This window comes from Haliotis cracherodii, unplaced genomic scaffold (assembly GCF_022045235.1).
Source record: "Haliotis cracherodii isolate W230 unplaced genomic scaffold, xgHalCrac1.p SCAF_9, whole genome shotgun sequence".
NCBI lineage: Eukaryota > Metazoa > Mollusca > Gastropoda > Lepetellida > Haliotidae > Haliotis > Haliotis cracherodii.
In genome coordinates, this window is record NW_027266343.1 from 53729703 (window position 1) to 53753061 (window position 23359).

The following is a 23359-nucleotide window of genomic DNA, read 5'->3' on the forward strand; positions in this document are numbered from 1 at the left end:
TTTTAGCTATCATATAAGATATAATTCATCGACATAGTTGTTGGACTAAATAAAATGTAATTTCTACCAATAAGATCGCTCGTACTTAAAATGCGCAAAACATGCGAGTACGGAATTGATCCTAACATGGCGGCTTCCAGGTGTTCACACGTGTGCTGATTGGCGTAGATCTGTCAGTGGAGACCTGTCATATTTATGTAAACAAATGGACACTTCATTGATTCGTTGTCTGAACTGTAGAACCCTTCGTTTGCCCGATTAGTAAACAGACAACCGTGGTGTTATGTAAATGTACTCAATGAAACTCAAATGAATAAAAGTTAAAAATATTTTCTTAGATTAAATTGAAGCAGAGACCATGCGCAATAAGCGATCTCTAAATAAAAAGATTAACAACAGAAATATTGAATTTCGGTTTGCCGAACCAGGGATTATGTTTGTCATGAATTTTCAGAGATTCAAAACTCTATAAACGTGATCCCTTCAATTTAGAGTACGGTTTATAAAACAACTCAGAATCTGCTAGATCGAAGTGTTTTTGAAGTTTGTGAATGTTATCTGGTAGCCACGATGTCCAGTTCAGTCTAGCATTATCCGAATGTCTGTTTACCAATGAAGGACAATTTCCTTGGCCGAATGTTGTTTGCATATTTTGATTTGTATTGTATTTTATTGTCTTTTCCCCTTGGGATTAGTGATCACATGACATTCACTCTCACTTTCTGCAGTAGATTCATTGTATACGACTGTCTCATGTATACATCATTTATTACCTATATTTTTATTAGCAATTTGCTTAAAGTTTAGAAATAAGCACAATTTGAAAAAAAAAGCTGCCTTTGCTTTTTTTCAATTAAGGTGTGTGTCCTTAAATACATACATGTAGGCCTATTTGTGTTTTGTGTCAACTATGTTTGCTGTGTGTGAAATTTGCTCTTCAAAGAGAAAGAATCACTTACTACTGCTGAATAGATGAAAAGCTAGACTCACCAGCTATTTCTGACAAGGAGATAATATCACACTGCGCTTACTAACTACTGCTGAATAGAAGACTATTTAACACTGCACTTACTAACTACTGCTGAATAGAAGACTATTTAACACTGCACTTACTAACTACTGCTGAATAGAAGACTATTTAACACTGCACTTACTAACTACTGCTGAATAGAAGACTATTTAAGACTGCACTTAATTACTACTGCTGACTTGGGGATTATTTTACACTGTACTTACTAAATACTGCTAACTAGGGACATAAACAATCTATACTCACTAAGTAATGCTGACTTTGACATAAAACCTTACATTAACTACTGATGACTAAGGCATAGCAAAACCAATACTCCAGCAATAGAAACTAACACTTTTAGTCCATTTGTCCTTATAATGATAACATATAGCAAAACCCATTAAAAGGGCACATTTTTACTAGTCCTTATGATACCTTAACTATTGGGCGGTTTGGCAAGGACTATAGGACTAGTGCCAATTTTCTAATGCTGTACTCCTTAACTAATGCTGATTTGGACATAAAATGACTATACAAACTACTGCTGACCCGGACGTAAAAACTATATTAACTAACTACAGCTGACTAGGACATGAAAATCTGAACTAACCAGAACATAACAACGTATACTAGCTAGCTAGAACACAAACCTATTCTCACTAACTACTGCTGACCAAAACAAAAATATTACACTCGCCAACTACTGACGACTAGGACCTACAATCACATGCTTCTGCAGAATATGGAAAACACTCCCATCTGACTAGGTAGGGATTCAGCCCCAATTCTGCAGAAAATGTCAGTAAAAAATCCAACTTCATATTGTTATATGTAACTGATGTGATGGCTTATAGTCCTTTTACTGCAAAATCGTACCGATGAAATGCAAAATAGATATGAATCCGGAAACAATAATTCATCTTAAATGACATGAAAGTTATTTGTTTTTCCATACCAACTTGTAACCATAATCTCAGACATTGTCATGAAGTAGAGAAAAAGTTGTTTAACAAACGATCATGTAATTGTGGTGTTTCAATGCATGTTGTTACAATGGGGTCTTCGCAATAAACATAAGAGCTATAGGCCACCTCGGAACATAGGAGTAGTTTCAAAACGTTTATGCTGAAATATTTTCATTGTCTATGTCACCGTTACTGTCAACTGAAATAATGATTTGACTAACAGTTGCATGATCTAAACCATCTCTTTAACAATATAAAGCTTTAACTCCAGTCCCAACTTTGTCTATGCACCCTCTCCGACTTGCAATAATCATGAACGTGAAATACCAAGGTTTTCTTTCAAATCAGCTGTGAATTTCATCATGCACCATATTGTACTGATACATTGAGCTCATTCTATTTATTTTATTATTTGCATTTGAAATAAGCCGAATAGCAATACCAAGAAGATCACTAACATTGCTTTGATACTATTTTACAGATTCTCATTTTATATTCCGTTTCATAACTACTACAGACAGATATGCTTCTGATTTAGACTTTTCATTTGATGTGATTTTAATACAGAAAAGACAGTAGTGGGCTGGCCTAAGGGGCTAACACACACAAATTTCATGTGCGAATATAGGGCTGTTCAGTTTACAGTGCAGACCCCCTTGTAATCACATGCATTAAAACACCAACTATTACATGAAAGTTTGTTAAAGAACCTTTTCCCTAATTCATGAAAATATCTGAAATTATAGTGACGAGTTGGTATGGACAAATAAACAACTTTCATGCCATGTATGATGAATTGTTGCTTTTGGATTAATATCAGTTTTGCATTTCATCGGTACGATATTGCAGCAAACGGACTATAGTCGACATGTCTTCTCTGATAATATGAGCATGGCCTATGAAGGGGGGGGGGGGGCTTTGATGCTTAGTTTAACATTGAATGCCCTGTCAAAATAAAATGTCAAAATACCTCTGAAATTAGGCAAATGAGATTTTTGTAATATCCCAATTTTGAACAAAATTGCAATTTTTCCCCAGTTTCATAGGTTACAAATCAGATGAAATGTGAATCAGACACTGTGATACGCATGTATGTACTGCTGTGTGAGTCATGTATTAAACTGTGCCACTAGTTTAGTTTAACTACACTATAGGTATTCTCATTAGCACACAATCCTTGTACATGTATGCTGGGCATTCTGTGGCAATCATATTGCAAGTACACTACACACTTTGAAGTAAACATTCATTGTTATTACTACTCGGGCTCGCAGACTTGACTTTCTCCTGATACAAGAGTCCCTTGAAGATCCAGGCTAGAATAGGTCTTCAGCAACCAATGCTTGCCGTAAAAGGCGACTAACGGGATCGGGTGTTCATGATGTAAAACACTGGATTGTCTGGTCCAGACTCGATTATTTACAGATCGCCGTCATATAGCTGGAATATTGCTGATTGCGGCGTAAAACAACAAACCAAACCAAACAAAACCTGATACAAGACCGTGATATATTATTTCTTAAATGTTTTAAATATAATGTCCAGTTGTATCTGCAATTCACAACATCAATTTCCTCTATGTTATATATTATCACCATGGCAACGGGATAATACTTCTGTCTGTCGCATGTAGCAAGTGATTGCGACCGTGTGGTGCAACATTGCCAGTTATCAATGGATGTGTCTTGGTCATCTGGTTTCGCATTTCTTGCCGTTGTGCAATGACCACATGATTCTCTGTTGTTGTGGATTGTTTCAGAACTTGTGTCAGTGTGTACATATCAAGACAGGTATGATCTATTTTGGATGCTTATAGTTAGTATTCCTCCCCCAGTCAACACGTGTGGAAAGTCACGTTGCTCTGACAATGTGTAATGTGGAATGAGAGTCGAAAACCTTTCTTGGCTCACTGCCAGTTAGACTGAATACTTGTTTCGGGACATCTGGTTGAATTGCAAATAGATAATATTGGATGTGTTTCCTATGATCTATATCTGCTTAGACGACATGATAAATAATACAGATACACTGTATGTTGAATAACATTAATGTGTAAATTACTATACCTGTTCAGGCAGTCAATATGAGCACCAGTCCTTTGACAAATGCATTTTACAATGCTTTTTTTCGTGTCTGTGTGTATGTCTGTCACAGGACAACCCATACGTTGAGTAACTATTGCTGTGTTAGAATATGTTGTTGCAAACAAATTTGGAAGTTTCAATTCATGATAGTACACACACACACACACACACACACACACACACACACAGAAATGGGCATGTTCGTCATTAAGTATTATATCCAAGGACTCACAATATATTAATTAACTATTGATTGTGGTTAAAATATGTTGCTTGCAAAACAAATTTGGAATAATTCAATTCATGATAAGAGCAGGTACTTAGAAGTGTGATGTCAGGAATATGAAAAATTCTTTATGATCATTTATTTATTGGTTGAATAAATAATTTTTTGACAGTTATGATTGATGATGAAAACTCAACAGATTGTCATCACTACAACAGGGCTCCAGATAACTTTGGCCTTTGATTATTTACACCATCATATAGCTGGAATATTGATGCATGTGGCATTAAACAACAAATAAAAATCCTTATCTCCTTATCACAAATGCACCTTTCCTTTGGTCCAACTCTCAAGCTATGTATTTGTCTATTTCAACGAAGATTTCTATTTGAGATAGATACGTATTCTGATGTCATTGATATCTCGAATCTGAATCTGTCACAAAATGAACCTTTGTCCCCAAGTGGTGTATAATCACTCAGGATGAAAGATATGGAAGGCCATGATATGATACTTATCTTGATGAACTGATCATGATATGATATGTATCTTCAATGCCGTAACCAGCCGGGGGGGGGGGGGGGGGGGGAAGGGCAGTTGCCCCGCCTGGATTTTTTTTTATAGAAAACAGTTTTATTTGTATCAAGTTGGGGACAAGTGATACTTGTACAAATATTTGCTCCCCCTGTAAAACAAAGTTACCGGTAACTACGGCCTTGATTTTGATACACCGGTAATGATACAATAAGTATCTTGCTACACCAGTCATGATATGATACGTATCTTGATACATTGGCCATGGTATTATAAGCATCTTGATACACTGGTCATGATACAATAAGTATATTGCTACACCAGTCATGATATGATACGTATCTTGATACACTGGCCATGGTATTATAAGCATCTTGATACACTGGTCATGATACAATAAGTATATTGCTACACCAGTCATGATATGATACGTATCTTGATACATTGGCCATGGTATTATAAGCATCTTGATACACTGGTCATGATGCAATAAGTATCTTGCTACACCAGTCATGATATGATACGTATCTTGATACATTGGCCATGGTATTATAAGCATCTTGATACACTGGTCATGATACAATAAGTATATTGCTACACCAGTCATGATATGATACGTATCTTGATACATTGGCCATGGTATTATAAGCATCTTGATACACTGGTCATGATACAATACGTATCTTGCTACACCAGTCATGATATGATACGTATCTTGATACATTGGCCATGGTATTATAAGCATCTTGATACACTGGTCATGATACAATGCATATCTTGATACACTGATCATAATATGATACATATCTTGATACACTGGTCATTATATGATACATATCTTGATACACTGGTCATGATATGATACGTATCCTGATACACCAGTCATTAAATCATACATATCTTGATACACCTGTCATGATATGATATGTAGCTTGATACACTGATCATGATATGATACGTATCTTGATACACCGGTCATGATATGATACATATCTTGATACACTGGTCATTAAATCATACGTATCTTGATATGTTGGTCATGATATGATATGTATCTTGATATGCTGGTCATGATATGATATGTAACTTGATACACTGATCATGATATGATACGTATCTTGATACACCGGTCATGACATATGTATCTTGATACACTGGTCATGATATGATACGTATCTTGATACACTGGTCATGATATGATACATATCTTGATACACCGGTCATTAAATCATACATATCTTGATACGCTGGTCATGATATGATACATATCTTGATATGCTGGTCATGATATGATACGTAGCTTGATACACTGATCATGATATGATACGTATCTTGATACACTGATCATTAGATGGGGCGGTCGGGTAGCCTAGTGGTTAAAGCGTTAGCTCGTCACGCTGAAGACCCGGGTGCGATTCCTGACTTGGGTACAATGTGTGAAGCCCATTTCTGGTGTCCCCCGCCGTGATATTGCTGGAATATTGCTAAAAACGGCGTTAAACCATACTCACTCACTCACTCACTGATCATTAGATACACTGATTTTGCTAAGATATATATCTCAAAAAGCTGATCACAATACAATACGTATCTTGATACACTGATCATGATAAGAGACTAACCACACATATGACCTGAAATACTCCTATATTTCAGATGAGTAAAAATATGGCTGAAGACTGTCTTTCTTTATACGTGTTCTGATTCACATAATGGTAACAGGGAAGTCAAAATGATTTTAAACAACTGATATAGGATGAGGACAGCCATTCAATCATAAGATAACTCAGTATTATGACTTTGGTTTATATTTTTCAGTCTTGACCTGTTCTTGAAATATTTTATTTGTGTTTACGGTCTCATTAATGTTTCAGTGTCTCCATGGGTCGAGGATGCCCGGGTGTGTCATGGTGATGTGTGGCCTGCCTGCCAGTGGGAAGACAACTCTAGTGTCTCAGTTTGCAGCCTCCGTGTCAGAAGAGTTCCGCTGTCATGTGGTGGACTATGACAAACTCATGCCGCCACACACAGAGAAACAGCTGATAGACCACAGCGCTCAGGTTCAAGATGTTTCCCTGTGGAAGAAGTACCGAGAAGGAATTATTTGTTGTGTGGACAGACTGTTGGAGACAATGAAGGTTCCCCACCCCGATAGTGAACAGGACAAGCAGGCAGACACACATCACAGAGACACACAACACACAGGCACAGGCACATATCACACAGGCACAGGCACATATCACACAGGCACAGACACACATCAAACAGACGCTCACCACACAGGCACAGGCACATTTCACACATGCTCAGACACACACCACACAGGCACGGACACATATCACACAGGCACAGATACACATCACACTGGCACAGACACACATCAAACAGATGCACATCAGACAGGCACAGACACATATCACACAGGCACAGACATACATCAAACAGACACACATCACACTGGCACAGACACACATCAAACAGATGCACATCAGACAGGCACAGACACATATCACACAGGCACAGACATACATCAAACAGACACACACCACACAGAAACACATCACACTGGCACAGACACACACCACACAGACACACATCAAACAGACACACACCACACACATCACACAGGCACAGACACACATCAAACAGACACACACCACACACATCACACAGGCTCAGCCACACAACATGTCGTAATTCCTCAGTCACACGTTGAGGCATCAACACCATCAGATGATTCAACAGAGCCAACAAGCCAGGATTCCAATCGGCCAGGAGCAAGTGGGACATTGTGGCGCCAGTTTATAACCAGTCTTGGACTAGAAGACACCAAAAGTGATCTCTACATTGGAATGGTGGTTGTTATTGATGACAATATGTACTACAGAAGTATGAGATATGACTATTATCAACTGGCCAGAAAATGTGAGTTTTTGTGTCAGTAGTCAAATGTAATTTTAAAAATATGGTTGAAAGAAGGAATTAAAAATCGTTTCCATGAAAGTTATCTTGTATTCCAATAAAGCTTACAGTAATAGTCTCTTCATGTTACGAAACTGTATATCACTGATGTCCAATAAAAAGTGAGTTGTTTTCTGCGGCTTAAGAGAGTGTATCAGTCTTGTCATGGCATGTCAACTTCTTGCAGGATAAGAGTGAGTGAGTCAGTTGGGTTTAACGCCGCTTTTAAAAGTATTCCAGTTATATAGCGGCGTGTCAGCTTGATGTGGAAGGAAAGCCTGAAGTGATGCAGGTCTATGACGGTTACCACTTCGACGAAACCTACGAGCACGGGTATGGTGCTGACAAACCTAGAAACATAATTGGGGCCAACCGGAATTCGAACCCACAATCATAGGTTTCTGGCGTGCCCAAGGGACGCAACTCTGCACAGCGAATCGCTGCGCCTTAGACGACTGGGCCACCCGTGCCCCCTGCAGGATGAGGTCGTAAACGTTTTCCACTTTTTTTAAACCCACATTCACAGGTTTGGTGCTGACAGACCAACCATCCTAATCTGCTTTGAATGTATGACGGTGGATACAAAAGCTCATGAAGTATTTATGAAGACTGATCCTTTCTCTATATTCATGGAACACTTTTGTATTTTTCATGGCAGACGGTCTTGGATTCTGTGAAGTGCATGTTGATTGTCCATCTGACATGGCTGTGGCCAGGAACAAGCAGAGAACCCTGGGAAGGGTGGAGGAAAATGTCATTGTAACCATGGTAACAAAAATGGAAGTTCCTGATAGTGCAGCCTACCACTGGGAAAAATATTCTATATCGATCACACACGACACAAGGAATGGTTGGTAAGTGGGCAGGAAATATTGAGTGATTTGCCAGTCTCTAGCATCTTTCATATTTCTCTGTGGGCCACCTGTACTTGCGATCATCAACTGAACAATTTTTGTTTTTTAAATTTATCCCATCTCAAACTGTTCGTTTCTTTCTCAATCCTTGTGTGGAAACCTATTCTTATTTATCATATATGATATATGATTTCCAATAGTGCTGTCAACCATATGTATGTACTCTTTCTTCAAATGGGCCAATGATCGGAAACGGTGCCTGGAACTAGTTTCCAGCTCCAAAACACAACACACCCGAACACATCCCAGCTGTTTCTATGACAACCATCGTTGTCCTGTCACTAAGAAGTGTAGGAGGTGCAAAGATTTGTCCATGGATGACTTCAGAACTTATCTCCACAAGTGCACATACAGGACATCCTTCTCACAATACCCAGGGATGAAAATCTTCCGTGAATTTCCTCAAATTTTAGTGACCACAAATTTGTTAAAATTTGATGGCTTCCCCCGTAAACACCCCCATATTATGCACCATGCTCAACTGCAAAGATGTTACAGATGAAAAGGAAAATATCCATTCTCATCCCAGAATACCTGACAGCTTTATGTGCGGACTGCAACTCTAGCCTCTAGTCTGAAATCCTAGTATGTAGTATGAGTCAGACTGTATGTGTAGAACAGTGTTAGAATTAACGTGGTTCCAGGGGCCCTCGAGGTGTCCTCCTATAGTACCGTATTCGACGTAATAAGCCCCCCGCTCTAATAAGCGCCCACGGCGATATTTGCTAATATATTGGCTAGTGAACAATCCCAAATAGCACCCCTTCCGATTGATAAATGTACGCAAGAATTATTTGTTCGCGTATAATACACGCTCATGTGTTATATGCATCCTTAATTATGGGCAATTAAATTCAGAAAAAATGTATCTGTCGTATATAAACATTTCAGGCTGTCTGCATTGACCATGAAATTTACCTTTCAACGTTTTTTTTCCACCAAAATAATATTCTAATAAGAGCCCCCTATTTCTAATTTTGAAAGCGCCCCAGGCTCTTATTATGTCGAATACGGTATTTGAACTGTTAACATTAGGGCTATGACAAGGACCCCATGTATGTCGTGCTTGATTTCAAACACGAAGAAATGTAAGGTTACCAGTATTCTGAATATGAAGCATGAGACAATATAACACTATCATACATGTGGCTGTGTGTACATTGTGTGTGTGCCCTGTGTGCAAAGTCAAACTAACAGTCAGCGATGTTAGGATTGTCCCGAGCATGCATGATGCATTCTTTTCACAAATACATCTCTGCGCTTCTTCAACACATCATGTGTCCACCAGTAGTGTGGGGATGACTTGAATATGTATCCAGTGTTCACCATACACCAAAAACCTGCATATTTGGCACAGTTTTGAAAATACGCAATTTAATAACGTTATTGCATCAAGGGGTGTTGTAGTGAAGGCTGCCTGCATTACCTAAACTGTAGTTTTTTTGTTTAAACATATTTTATCCAACTGTGAACTTTCTCTCCGTGGTTCATAAACTGTATGGAGATGTAACAATACAATCATGCTTTCTCTTTCGTGTATTTTACTCCTGAACATAATGGCAGGCCCCGCCCAATAACTGAGTCCTGTATATTGCTCATGTCTGTCCCTCCAACCAGTTGTAGGATGCGGAGCCTGATGGAAGCAGCCATGTTGGATCCTGTCCGGGCTGTTGTAGAGGATGTGGCAGGGAAGGAGGAGAGTCGTCGCCGCTGCTCGGAAAACGTCATACACCAAACTGATCAAATACTCCGCAAACTGCTGGCAATTCGTATGAAGTCAGCTAAAGGTAAGGGAAAGGAATCTCGTACAACAATAGCCTCATTTGAAATCATTTTGCCTTAACAATTACAGTTTGCTAAGGCTGTTCAGTGACTATTTGAATATCAGTACATGATTTTGGCAAAATAAATTCTTCAAATAGAAAGTCATACTTTTACATCAGTATCTTTGTCTTGCTCCAAACCCAGCCTTCCCAGTATTTCACACATCCACATCTTCAGGCCACAGGCCTTGAATACAGCGGTCGTGAAACACGAGTATATTTGATTTGGGTATGAAATGTCAAATTTTGGCTTTGAAAAAGCTGTAATTGTCCTTGCATTTCTCTTTTTGGGTTTGTCAGCCATTTACTTATTATCTTCAGAATTGGACATTTTGGAGAAATAATTGGTGGAGGCTTCTTGCCTACGCTGGAGAATACTGTGTCAAGTCATGTCAACATGTTTGAATAGTAATAAGATTGTTGCATTTTTTGAGTACTTGAAAAAGAAAATGTTGCCTTGAAAAGTCCTTAAAAAGTTCTTGAATTTCAAAATGGGCAATGGGTAGTCTGGTAGTTGAAGCGTTTGCTCATCACAACGAAGATCGGCATTCAATTCACCACATGGGTACAAAGTGTGAAGCCCATATTTGGTGTTCCCATTCGCATATTGCTGGTAAGAGCAGCGTAAAACTATATATACTGGCTCACTCACACACACGCACACATGCTTTATGAGTGCAATATTCTTGAACATGACGTTGAGGGGATGAAACAAGGACTGGTCGGCTCGGAGTCTGAGAAGGGTATCCATGTTAAACTTCGGTATGATATCTCAGTGGACTAGCACTATAAAAATGGGGCATCCACATCCCATTTCACCTCACCTACTGTAGTCTTTGGGTGAAGTCATCCATCACATGCCACAGAATAAGCTAACTCACTACAGTGGATTGATGCGACGCCATTAAGTCATGAAGTATATTTCAAACTCAAATTAAAAATTCATTGTTTTTTTCTGTTACAGAGGCGCAGCTGTCAAAAGCAAATTTAAGAAGTTTGTCTGCAAAACTAACAGAAGTGAAGTCCGCCATATTGGCTGAGATGAGGTCAGGGTATATTACCGTTGCTGTGGAATCCCAGGATGCATCAAAGGATGAAGAAAGTGAACTCTTTCAGTTTGTGAAAAAACTATTTGAGTCAAGACTAGCTCCGACAAGTTGACAGGGGATGATGTAATATTTTGTATTGTTTCAAGCACGACTGTGATAAACATATAACAATAGAGTCATTCCTTTATTTAGATTAAATGTGGAGGTGTGGGAGTCCCACATTTTCAGATTGTAAAATGTGTTTGTATTTTTGTCCTCATGTGTGCTTTTGGTTTGGTTTGTTGTTTTACCGCACTCAGCAATATTCCAGCTATATGACGGCAGTCTATAAATAATCGAGTCTGGACCAGACAATCCAGTGATTAATATCATGAGCATCGATCCACGCAACTGGGATCGATGACAGGCATCAATCAAGTCAGCGAGCCTGACTACCCGATCCCATTAGTCGCCTCTTACGACAGACATAGTCACCTTTTACGGCAAGCATAGTCACCTTTTATGGCAAGCATGGGTTGCTGAAGACCTATTCTACCCCGGAATCTTCACGGGTCTTGTCCTCATGTAACACAGCTAATACACAATCATACACTGCACCGTCAGCTCCTCTCCTCTGATGTCTTGATGGTGGCAAGTTGCTTGGATGGTTGGTTTGTTGTTTTATGCCGCACTCAGCAATATTCCAGCTATATGACGGCTGTCTATAAATAATCGAGTCTGGACCAGACAATCCAGTGATTGATATCAAGAGCATCGATCCATGCAATTGGGATCGATGACATGCATCAACCAAGTCAGCGTGCCTAACCACCTGATCCCGTTAGTCGCCTCTTACAACATGCCCACCTGTGAAACTGTTTAAAAACCTTTCCCACACGACATCACAGGGTTCGTAAAAATGCAGACAATTTTGCCATGTTATAGAAGGATTAATATTTAACCTCTGAAAGGAGTGTATTTATATTGTAATATCTCTTGTGAACATAATCCTCCTTTGGAATGTGTTTCGAGGTGATCTACAAATTGAAATGCAAAGATTAACCAAGAAATCAGTTTGTACGAACTAAATTGTTAGAATTCATAAATGAATATTAAAAACATTATTGAATCTCAGTTTATAGTTTACAATTAAAAAAAGTAATACAAAGGGTCTATGGAGTGGAATATTTAAGAGGGTTGGAAGCTGGTGAGAATTAAGTATTTATCAGATATGTATTCCCGTCCAAGTTGGACACAAGTTAGGTCATAAAATGCCTCGAGTTGTCCTCGTGTCACACTTATATAGGTACAGCCAGCCTTCTAGAAACCGTTCCCATCACAAAACCTCTCGAAGAAGCAGTTTTGGGCGTGTCAACAACTAAGGGGGGTAACTCCATATCACAATTCTTGTCACAATCTGGCCTATGCAGCACTCAATATTTTACGAGCGTTTCAGACATGTGTAGCCACTAACGATTCCTACATATACACTTAATCTCTACTGAGACAACAAATGACAGGTCTGCAAACAAGCACAGGTGGCATAGTGGTACAAGGTACTGTCAGGGTCAGCTTCTCATGGGTTCGAATTGTCAGATTGCCCTGAATGTGATCTTTAGTCTGTCGGCACACAGGAACTTCTTCTTGTACACAAGAATTTAAGATATCAGTTTTCATTAGCCATGTATCCCCAAAGGACCATGGGTGTGTAGTCTGTGGAGAGCCTGAAACAAATATATCCAATACAACCCATGCAAGTCTATAATATTTAGCAATATCTAGATTACTGCAGTATGTGAAAATGAAGAGTCTCTGGGCTCCTTTTTATTATTTTTCATAATCTAACAACTGTTTTATCCGTAAAAAATATGTTCAAATCAGAGACTAGATGTTAGTTTAATGGCTGTGCAGCTTTGTCCCTTAGGTAGGCCATGATCCAATGATCGTGGGTTCAAATCTCAGATTCACCTGACTATGAGTCTTGGTTAAACTATCTTGGGCCTCACTGAAGATAAGAGCACATGCAAGTATCATGATACGTATCCGATCGTGAGCAAGGTATCGTGGTACACTTCGGAACACACAGTCTCTCTCTCTCTCTCTCTCTCTCTCTCTCTCTCTCTCTCTCTCTCTCTCTCTCTCTCTCTCTCTCTCAGAGCACCACAGGAACTGCAAGCTGTACGTCAACTATATATCTCCGTGGTGATTCCAGGTCAGAATTGGTGTCTGGCGACCTGTACTGGTCGTAAGAGGTGACATAATGGATCAGGTGTCTTGACGATATGATATGACGATAAAAGGCAACTATGCTTGTCATAAAAAGCGACTAACGGGATTGGGTGGTCAGGCTCGCTGACTTGGTTGATGCATGTCATCGATCTCAATTGCGTGAATCGATGTTCATGATGTCAATCACTGGATTGTCTGGTCAAGACTCGATTATTTACAGATCGCCGTCATATTGCTGGAATATTGCTGAGTGCGGCATAAAACAACAAACCAATCAACCATACTAATGACCATGGGTTTCTCACATGTTATATCTGGGACCTTTTCACAGAAATGCTGCTATTACTTAACTGAAACTGTCTCCGTGGTGTAGTGGATGGAGAGTCTGATCAAAGAGAAGGTCTTTGAATTTGAGGTGACTAACGGGATCGGGTGGTCAGGTTCGCCGACTTGGTTGATGCATGTCACTGATCCAAATTGTGTGGATCGATGCTCATGATATCAATCACTGGATTGTTTGGTCCAGACTCAATTATTTACAGACCGCCATCATATACTGGAATATTGCCGAGTGCGGCGTTAAACAACAAACCAACAACAACCAACAAGAATAGTACGTGACCTAATTTCACTTCACCTCCTCTCACCCTATGTAACTGAAAAAATGTTCAAATAGCCCCTTATCATGCAAAAGTTGCCCTGGCCTGACATGGTTGCCATAGTTATATGAATCGACCTGTGAAGATCCGGTGACTATGCTTGTTGTACGAGGCAACTAACGGGATCAGGAGGTCAGACTTGCCGACTTGGTTGATGCATGTCATCGTATTCCAATTGCGTGGATCGATGCTCATGATGTCAATCACTGAATTGTCTGGTCCAGACTGTCTAAGTATTGCTGGAATATAGATGAGTGTGGCATTAAACAACAAACATACAAAATATATGAATCTTACATGCCGTTTACCTGGCATGACTATAGTACTGAACACACAAGATAATTTCCCATTCACGACTGAATGTTGCTTTACAATTCTGCAACATATCTGCAAGGAGGAAATCTAGGAAAAGAGACATTGGTAATGGTTAGGGGTATTTGTACATTGACAGTTATGTTCTAGTGTGTAGGCACTGAGTAATGCCATAGTTTTTTCTGTTATTTTGCTTCGATCCAAGTGGAAATTTTGGGTCAGCAAACTTTGATGGTTGTGACCAACTGGATCGGGTCGTCAGGCTTGGTTCATTGCGTGTCATCAGACCCCGAATGATTGGATGGTTGCTCACAATATCGATTCTGATCCAGAGTACAAACCGCGGTAATATGGCTGGAATATTGCAAATTGCCTCGTTAAACAACACTCCAAAAAAAATATTTTGCTTGCAACTGGGGCTTAGTGGCGAGGCATAATCAGTCGAAAATATAATGTGTTAACTTTCTGTACATCAATCAGTATTTACGTATGAAACGTCCAGAGTGGACATTATTATTTCAATCAAATAAAACCAATATTATTGTGTTGTTTTATTATGCCATTTTGTTTATTATCATTAATATCTGTTTCATTAACAACAAAAATCTAGCATCCTGGTTATTGAGGTAGCCTATATAATAATATATAGTCAGGTATAGGATATATATAATATAGTTATAAGGTTATATATAAAAGTTCCCCAAAACAACTTCTTTCTGAATTGTTTGATAGGCATTTCTTAAAAGTTGATGGGTGACAAAGTAAACACAGTTTATGGATAACTTCTTTAGCTTGATAACAGTATAAAGATCTATACCGAAACGTCGCCATTACAATAAAATAAAGAAGTTGTGTCTATTTGACCTTCTTAATGATTGTAACAATATCTTTACATGCTTGAAAATATTGCCTAAATTTATCATTAATTCATGGTGGCGATACAAGAAAACAATTATGAAATACCACTTTACATTTGATAGGAACAAGTCTGTATGAAGAAAGATATGATCCTGTAAGAAATTGAGTCATATGGATTATGAGATCATTGGTAATGTGCAGTGATGATCAAAGATGATTTGAAAGCACAGTGGGATCTAGTCAACCAGGGTTACTTTATCAACTAGCACATCTCATCACATCACCAGTGTTAAGTACATCTGGATCAGGAAGTATCCATTACATTATAAATTGTAATTTCAACTAAAAGCAAGTCTGGAATTCTGTGAGGAGAAAGTCCAAATTAGATACCAGTATAATTTAAATTACATACAAATGTTGGTACAAGCGTTTGTCTGTTGTAGACAGATATACAGAGAGATAGTCCAGTCTTGAGCACAATCCACTGTAATCCCAACTCTCATGTCACTACTTATCAATCACAAGAATCATTTCGACATATAAATTAGCACCATACTCATATATTCATTCACACATATTCTGAATCTAAAATCAACACAAGAACTTTCTCAACATTTCTGCATAACACATGTCATATTATAGAGGGATATAATCTCATCTCCTCTGCACGGAGAATTTGATGGTGGATATATCTCCTATTCCTGCCTCCATTACGTCCCCTTCAACCACAGGACCGACACCAGAGGGCGTGCCAGTCAGAAGCAGGTCACCAGGCTCCAATGTGAAGTACTGACTCACATAGCTGATGAGATATGGAACATTAAAAATCATGTCTTTTGTATTTCCATCTTGACGCTTGTCACTGTTGACCTTGAGCCACAGCTGAACGTTACTTGGATCAGGAATTTTACTTTTTTCAATAAATTCCCCAACTGGACATGACGTGTCAAATCCTTTAGCCATGGTCCATGGCTGTCCCTTCTTCTTGGCCTCGTCCTGGAAGTCTCGGGCAGTCATGTCCAGTGCCAGGACGTAGCCCCCCACGTGCTTCATGGCATCGGGTTCGGCAACGTCACATGCTTTTTCTCCAATCACAACGCCAAGCTCCACTTCATGATGTAGTGAGCTACATCCTTTGGGAATCTGAACAGAATTGAACAAGCTTTTGCCTTAACATGCTTGAGCCTTGATTGAAAAATATTAATATGGAATCAGGAAAATCCTACAATCTTCATCTGACCAAGGATGATGATGCTTGCCGATACTTTTCCTCAAAACAAATTCAGAATATCTCAAAAGAACTAAACACAAAAATAAAATATTACTGTCACTTGTATTTTTTAAGTAATTTGTTTTTCCCTCCATGACGGCACATACTTCAATATTGTCCACATATCATACAGCAGTTCGAGATAAATTCTGCGGCAAAATTACCAAATTTATGCAGGAAAATTACCAAAATTCTGAAGAAAAAAAACATAACCATTTCCCCCACAAAACTTAATACAAACCCATTTTGTTCCCTTCAAAAATATTAATCGCCTGCATTTATGGTTAGATGTTAACATAGTTAATGAAGTCATAATACCATAAGAATGTTTAAAAGTAAGAGTTATCTATTTCAAATTTCGTTTTACTGTAGGATTCATATTTGTATGTTTGAATCATGTTAAATGTTTGAGCATCATCAGTGCAAAATTCAATAGAAAAGCTTGAAAATAATAAAAATTAGTGCATTAATGTGACTGATAAAAATAGGCAAATTCCGAGATTTTCTGCAATTCTGCAGAAAGTTACATATTCTGCAAATTTTTCTACAATAGTGGAATTGTATGGGACTGATCCAGTACCTTGACAGTGTCTCCAGTTGTCACATAGGCTGTGGTCGGCTTCAAGAACAGGATTGGCTTTTTGGGGACTGGGTTGCCAAGCTCAGCAGCATGTTCACTGGAAAGATTACACAGACACCCACACTGGTTGAAATAGATCATCAACGGTTTATCAATCCCCAAAATATTTTTCCGTTGTCAAATATCTAATTCACTTGCCCGATTTTCACAAGTATTGTTTCATTCCCAACAAACACAAATCTTAGAGTTGAAAGATTGGTTTTGCCTGCTTTGTGCCTCATGAGCTAGTGTAGAGTTAGTGAGTGAATGTTGTTTAATGTCACAAGTGGCAATATTCCAGCTCCATCACAGTGGTCTGTAAACTTATCAGGTCTGGGACAGGCAAATGGTGATGTATTGCAATTTAGATGTATATATCACTGTTGTGAGTTACACACTTGGGGCAGCACATGAAGAAATACAATTAAAAGTCACCTGTAACAGCATTTAAGCAGACTTACTATTTTTAACTGTTAAAAAAATGTAAAACTTTTTATTCAAATTAATTTCTCTTTATTTGCTTTCATTTCTCATGTTCTTTGAATGCACAGATTACCGGGCTGCAATTAATTGTCCATGAAGAGTGAGTTGGGCTTAAGTGATGCAGGTCTTCGGTGTTACTACTCTGGTGAAGCCATAGTCCAGAGCCGCGATGGGGACCTTCAGTCAGGACATGATCATATATCACGTGATGTAGGGTCATGTCTGTCTGTAGGACCTCATCGCAGCTCTCAGCTAGTAAAGCCACATCACGTGATGTAGGGTCATGTCTGTCTGTAGGACCCCATCGCAGCTCTCAGCTAGTGAAGCCACATCACGTGATGTAGGGTCATGTCTGTCTGTAGGACCACATCGCAGCTCTCAGCTAGTGAAGCCACATCATGTGATGTAGGGTCATGTCTGTCTGTAGGACCCCATCGCAGCTCTCAGCTAGTGAAGCCACATCACGTGATGTAAGGTCATGTCTGTCTGTAGGACCACATCGCAGCTCTCAGCTAGTGAAGCCACATCACGTGATGTAGGGTCATGTCTCTCTGTAGGACCCCATCGCAGCTCTCAGCTAGTGAAGCCACTGATTATGGGCTGGGCCGACAGACCAAGGATCATAATCAGGGAAAATGTGGGATTCAAATTCACAATCATCGGATCCTGGCAAGGCACAGGCATCAACTCAGACCAAGACCCTCCTATACGAGGGTTCCAGACTATAGTAAGTTGCAACTCCTGAATGTCCCACAAATATGTGAGTGAATTATTGTTTCATGCTGCATTTTACTACGGAACTGACAGAAAATTGCAGAAAAATTATTTCCACACAAGATTAAAACTTTCCTTGGTGAGTAACTTTGAAGTGCCAATACTGTGTGCACTAGCCACGATGGGATCCTACAGTCAAGACATGACCCTACATAATGTCTTGACTGTAGGAACCCACTGCGGCTCTCGGCTATGTATGCACTAGTTTCATTGATTCGGTCTACTGCAGACAAAATACTCTGACAATGGAGCATCAGTAAGAACTAACTTTCACCCATAACTTACAACACTGATTGTGGACTCTGGACCATGAAAATGGGATAAGAATATTTATCAACCATAGTGCACTAGGTCACTATTTGTTCACAACTGACATCAGATGTACGCTTATTTGATCATTTTTTACTTTGGCCAACAGGAACTATATACTTTCTTCCACTATCAAACATGCATTCACAATAACAACTTCATTATATTGTCATGTCTCTGCTGAAACGAGATCGTCCAAGAGCTCTCTTTTAGCGTCATAAATTGTTTTCAATATTGCTCAAAGGCATTGTCTTGACAGTAATAAAGTTTACCTGTAGTTTCTACCAACACATATTATCTTCTTGCCAAACTCCAAAAATCTGGCAACTTTTGTTGTATTCGACATATTTCAAAAATAGTCCCTGCTAACAACAAACCAGGCGGAATATTCTGGAGCTGCGACCATCAGTTAGAGTTATCCGCCCTTGATCACTAATTTAGAGTTGCCTCCCTTATATCGTGACTGGGCACGTGTTTCTATCATTTTTCTTCTAGGGCAGAGTGAGTGAGTGAGTTAAATTTTAAGTAACATCGGCAATATTTCAGCCATATCGTGACTATCAATAGTTAAACATAATACATTTATTGAAACTTGTATAAAAACCTGTCAACGAAGGACAGTAAAATTACTAGATTCATCACAGAAAAAGATATAAAACTAGTACGGAATTATAAAAGAGATGGCACTATACATATCGGTACAAGATAAAAACAGGCTATAGATCGCCAGCAGCTGAAGGTAGACCACCATACTAGGGTCCATGGGGACTTACAGTACTTTTGCTACCTGCATGGACCCCAGCCGGATTTACATCATCCCTTCAGCTGTTGGCGATTATGTTCTAAGGCGGATATAACCAACAGTTATTTAGCATGAATGGTATCGGGGATGTTGCAAAAATTTATCAGCCCAAACTGGCTTCCACGGGAGACGAGGCTTGGATGAGATTAAGTGATATCTCCTTGGAAATACGACTGCAAAAGAACTGTATTACAATGCATTGCTTTGTGATGTCATTGTCACCATGACGTCATTATCAAATGACATCACTAACCTTTATGACACTGGAGCTGGTTAGCTGTACTTAGTGCTCTTCAAGTCACTGGTTATTATTGTTCGCGGGCTAAACAGTTAGAAAAAACATTTTTTGATGATGAATAGAATATCACCCCCGTGTCTTTAGATCACTAGTTGATATAAGTCTAAAGTGCTCGGCAAACCTATGTTGATATATTTGATATCAAAATACACTTTGGTGAGATTTTCTAAATATCACCTCACTTATAAAATATTATGCACCGAACATCTAATGGTATACATATGCATACACAGTATGTGTGTGTGCGTGCGTGCGTGCGTGCGTGTGTATGCGTGTGTGTGTGTGCGTGTTCGTGTGTGTGTGTCTGTGTGTGAGTGTATCTACCTGTGCGTTTGTGTGTGTACTGCAGTATACTATCAAACGTTATGTAAACATTAATAACGAAACATCAACTTTCATTAAACATCATTAAGCACCCAACATTATTTATTCCATCTCAGTAATGGTGAAATTATCAATATCAACAACCAATCTCGTATCCAAATTGTTGTTTATCGATGGAATTTTAATGGCTCGCACATTTAGAATCTTGCCAAAACCTCTACCGGAATCAACCTACAAGACCTCTACGACCTGCACCACACTGGACCTTCCTCGAACATGAGTGAGTGAGTGAGGATGGTTTTACGACATTTTTATTCCAGCAATATCACGGCAAGGGACACCAGAAATGGGCTTCACACATTGCACCCATGTGGGGAATCGAACCCGGGTCTTCGGCGTGACGAATGAACACTTTAACCACTAGGCAACCACCCCCAACCCCCGAAACACGAAACTGTCATCATCTTAACTCAATCACTCAATCACTCACTCAGTCTCACCCTCACTCGCTCACTCACTCACTCTCACCCACCCTCATTCACTCAGTCTGACACTCACTCACTCTGACATTCACTCACTCACTCACTCACTCACTCACTCACTCACTCGTGATCGTGATCAATTTATATATTCATCGTTTATATATGCTTCCCGCCACACTTGTTTGGTTGTTTTTGTTGTATTCCCGTAGAGGCTGACTGTTTTAGTACGTGGTGAATGTTTCACCCTTGCCCACATGCAGATTGTATTCCCAAGACGCACATCTGAGAATTCGTACACCACGTGTGATTGCAAACACAGGTATCGCCCATGTGTCTACACACGTAACCCCGGGTTGTTCCGGAGTGGAATAGGTCCCCAGTACCCTCGACAACAACTTCAGTGACTGAGGTAGTGAGTGTGATTTTACGCCGCTTTTAGCAATATTCCCGCAACATCACGACGGGGGACAGCACTCTGGGCTTCACATATTGTTGTTTGTTTGTTGTTTAACGCCACGCCCAGCAATATTCCAGCTATATGACGGCGGTATGTAAATAATCGAGTCTGGGCCAGACACTCCAGTGATTGACATCATGAGCATCAATTTACGCAATTGGGATACGATGACATGCATCAACCAAGTCAGCGAGCCTGACCACCCGATCCCGTTTGTCTGCAGTGTTGTGGAGTCTCCTTATGATATTTGGGAATAGTAACTACTGCTACCCCATGCCTACTTCACCATGCCTATCACGCCATGCCTACTACCGATTGCCTACTGTCCCATGTATACTACCCCGGCCATGCCTACTACCCCATCCCATACCTGTCGACAACACTGAGATCGGGGGTTACATTGTGTTACCGTCTAACCGCGCGTCATCGGTCCCCGGCGGTGCATTGCCTTGCTCATGATATCGACCACCGGTTTGCCTGGCCATGTCATAGACTAACACTTGGTCAATGAAAACATGTCTTTAAAAGATTTTTTTCTTCGAAAGAACCTCAACTCTTCTGCTGTTTTTTGCTGTGAAATCAAGCAAACTAGACTTGGTTAGTTTGATCTAGACTTGCCTAGGCTTTTATAAATATAAATTCCACAGTCATGACGCAGGACTAGCCAGTACGCTAGTCAAAATATAACATATTCATGCATTTTTACCACACAAAAATACGTTCAACAATATTTGTTATTAAACTCAACCATTGGTATAACTGGCCCTTGTTCGATCATTAAACGTGCACTGTGAGATACATGTAAAATTGCTGCGGCGCTAAACGTCATCACTCGCTTGTGCCGACAAACAGTCGAAGAATCAGTTCCCTGTTTATTTCCTGGGCATGTGATAACACTGTTAGATAACTGTCAAGTGACACTGGCTCATCTGGTATACCATCATACCCCGTGGAGGGGCGGTCGGGTAGCCTAGTGGTTAAAGCGTTCGCTCGTCACGCCGAATCCCGACATGGGTACAATGTGTGAAGCCCATTTCTGGTGTCCCCCGTCGTGATATTGCTGGAATATTTCTAAAAGCAGCGTAAAACCAAACTCACTCACTCACTCACTCACACATACCCCGGGTGGATCGACGCTCTCTTTACCAACCCCCGGGTTGACTGATAGCGGACGACGGGATATATATAGCTGTAGTAACGTCGGCTAGCTTCACCTCACTTAAAACTCACGCAATAACAAGGTCTGAACATATTTAAGAAGTAACGTCTTCAGTCTGGCCGTAATGGACGCTTATCATTCATTAGCCTGATGTATACATCCAGCACCATAATGAATCACATTTGGTATTATTTGTTATAGAAACACTGCGATTAACCCAGTTTCCCCTTTTCGAAACACGCCATTTCCCCCACACCTGTTACCCTACCGCGTATAGCAGGTTGTTATTGTATTTAGAAAGTTTTAAACACATATTTCCGCTGTATTTCACATCGTGTGCGTTGTCACGTACGTAAAGCGGGTCACACAAAAGCTGGAAGACGTAGTAAGTTTACATTTCACAAAAAACATCAACACTGGATAAATGTCCATCCTTTATCACGCACTGAAGTTCCTGAGAAACTGGCCCGCTCGAGTTAATGAGCGCTCCACCAAGGTAATGGCGAACGGCTATGTTGTTGCAATGTCGAAGCTTATTCGGTTCACGACTGAATAAAAGCAGTGTTTCTGTGGGTCGTGACATGGGTATCCTTGCCGAGAAGGAGGTTTGGGAAATTGATATCCGATACGGGTAGTGATGGCGTTAGCGAGGCATTCCGCAGTTCAATTTTGCGATAACACAGTTTTATCAAGATAAATTGGAAATGTCATATTCTACCTGTACGTCGTATCCGACCAACCCCGTATATTATATTCCCCTAGAGATTTCGCTACCTT

At 39.8% G+C, this 23359-nt stretch overlaps 2 protein-coding genes across 3 annotated transcripts; one reads left to right on the forward strand and one right to left on the reverse strand.

The window, feature by feature from the left end:
- Positions 1–110: 110 nt before the first annotated feature.
- Positions 111–11774, forward strand: LOC139452504 (uncharacterized). 2 transcript variants are annotated; one of them, XM_071234006.1, is made up of 5 exons: positions 111–197; positions 6696–7746; positions 8441–8636; positions 10314–10483; positions 11484–11774. In XM_071234006.1, exons 2-5 carry the CDS (start codon positions 6714–6716, stop codon positions 11678–11680), a joined length of 1596 nt encoding a protein of 531 aa, XP_071090107.1. In that variant the 5' UTR covers positions 111–197; positions 6696–6713; the 3' UTR covers positions 11681–11774. The 2 variants fall into 2 exon arrangements, with proteins under 2 accessions (XP_071090107.1, XP_071090106.1); XM_071234005.1 differs by lacking the exon at positions 111–197 and having other exon boundaries at positions 6687–7746.
- A 3538-nt stretch (positions 11775–15312) lies between these two features.
- Positions 15313–19453, reverse strand: LOC139452592 (oxaloacetate tautomerase FAHD1, mitochondrial-like). The gene is made up of 3 exons (XM_071234117.1): positions 19333–19453; positions 17456–17552; positions 15313–16748 (listed from the first exon to the last, which is right to left on the reverse strand). The coding sequence occupies exons 1-3, from the start codon at positions 19404–19406 to the stop codon at positions 16260–16262; spliced, it is 660 nt and encodes a 219-aa protein (XP_071090218.1). The 5' UTR covers positions 19407–19453; the 3' UTR covers positions 15313–16259.
- Between the last annotated feature and the right edge of the window lie 3906 nt (positions 19454–23359).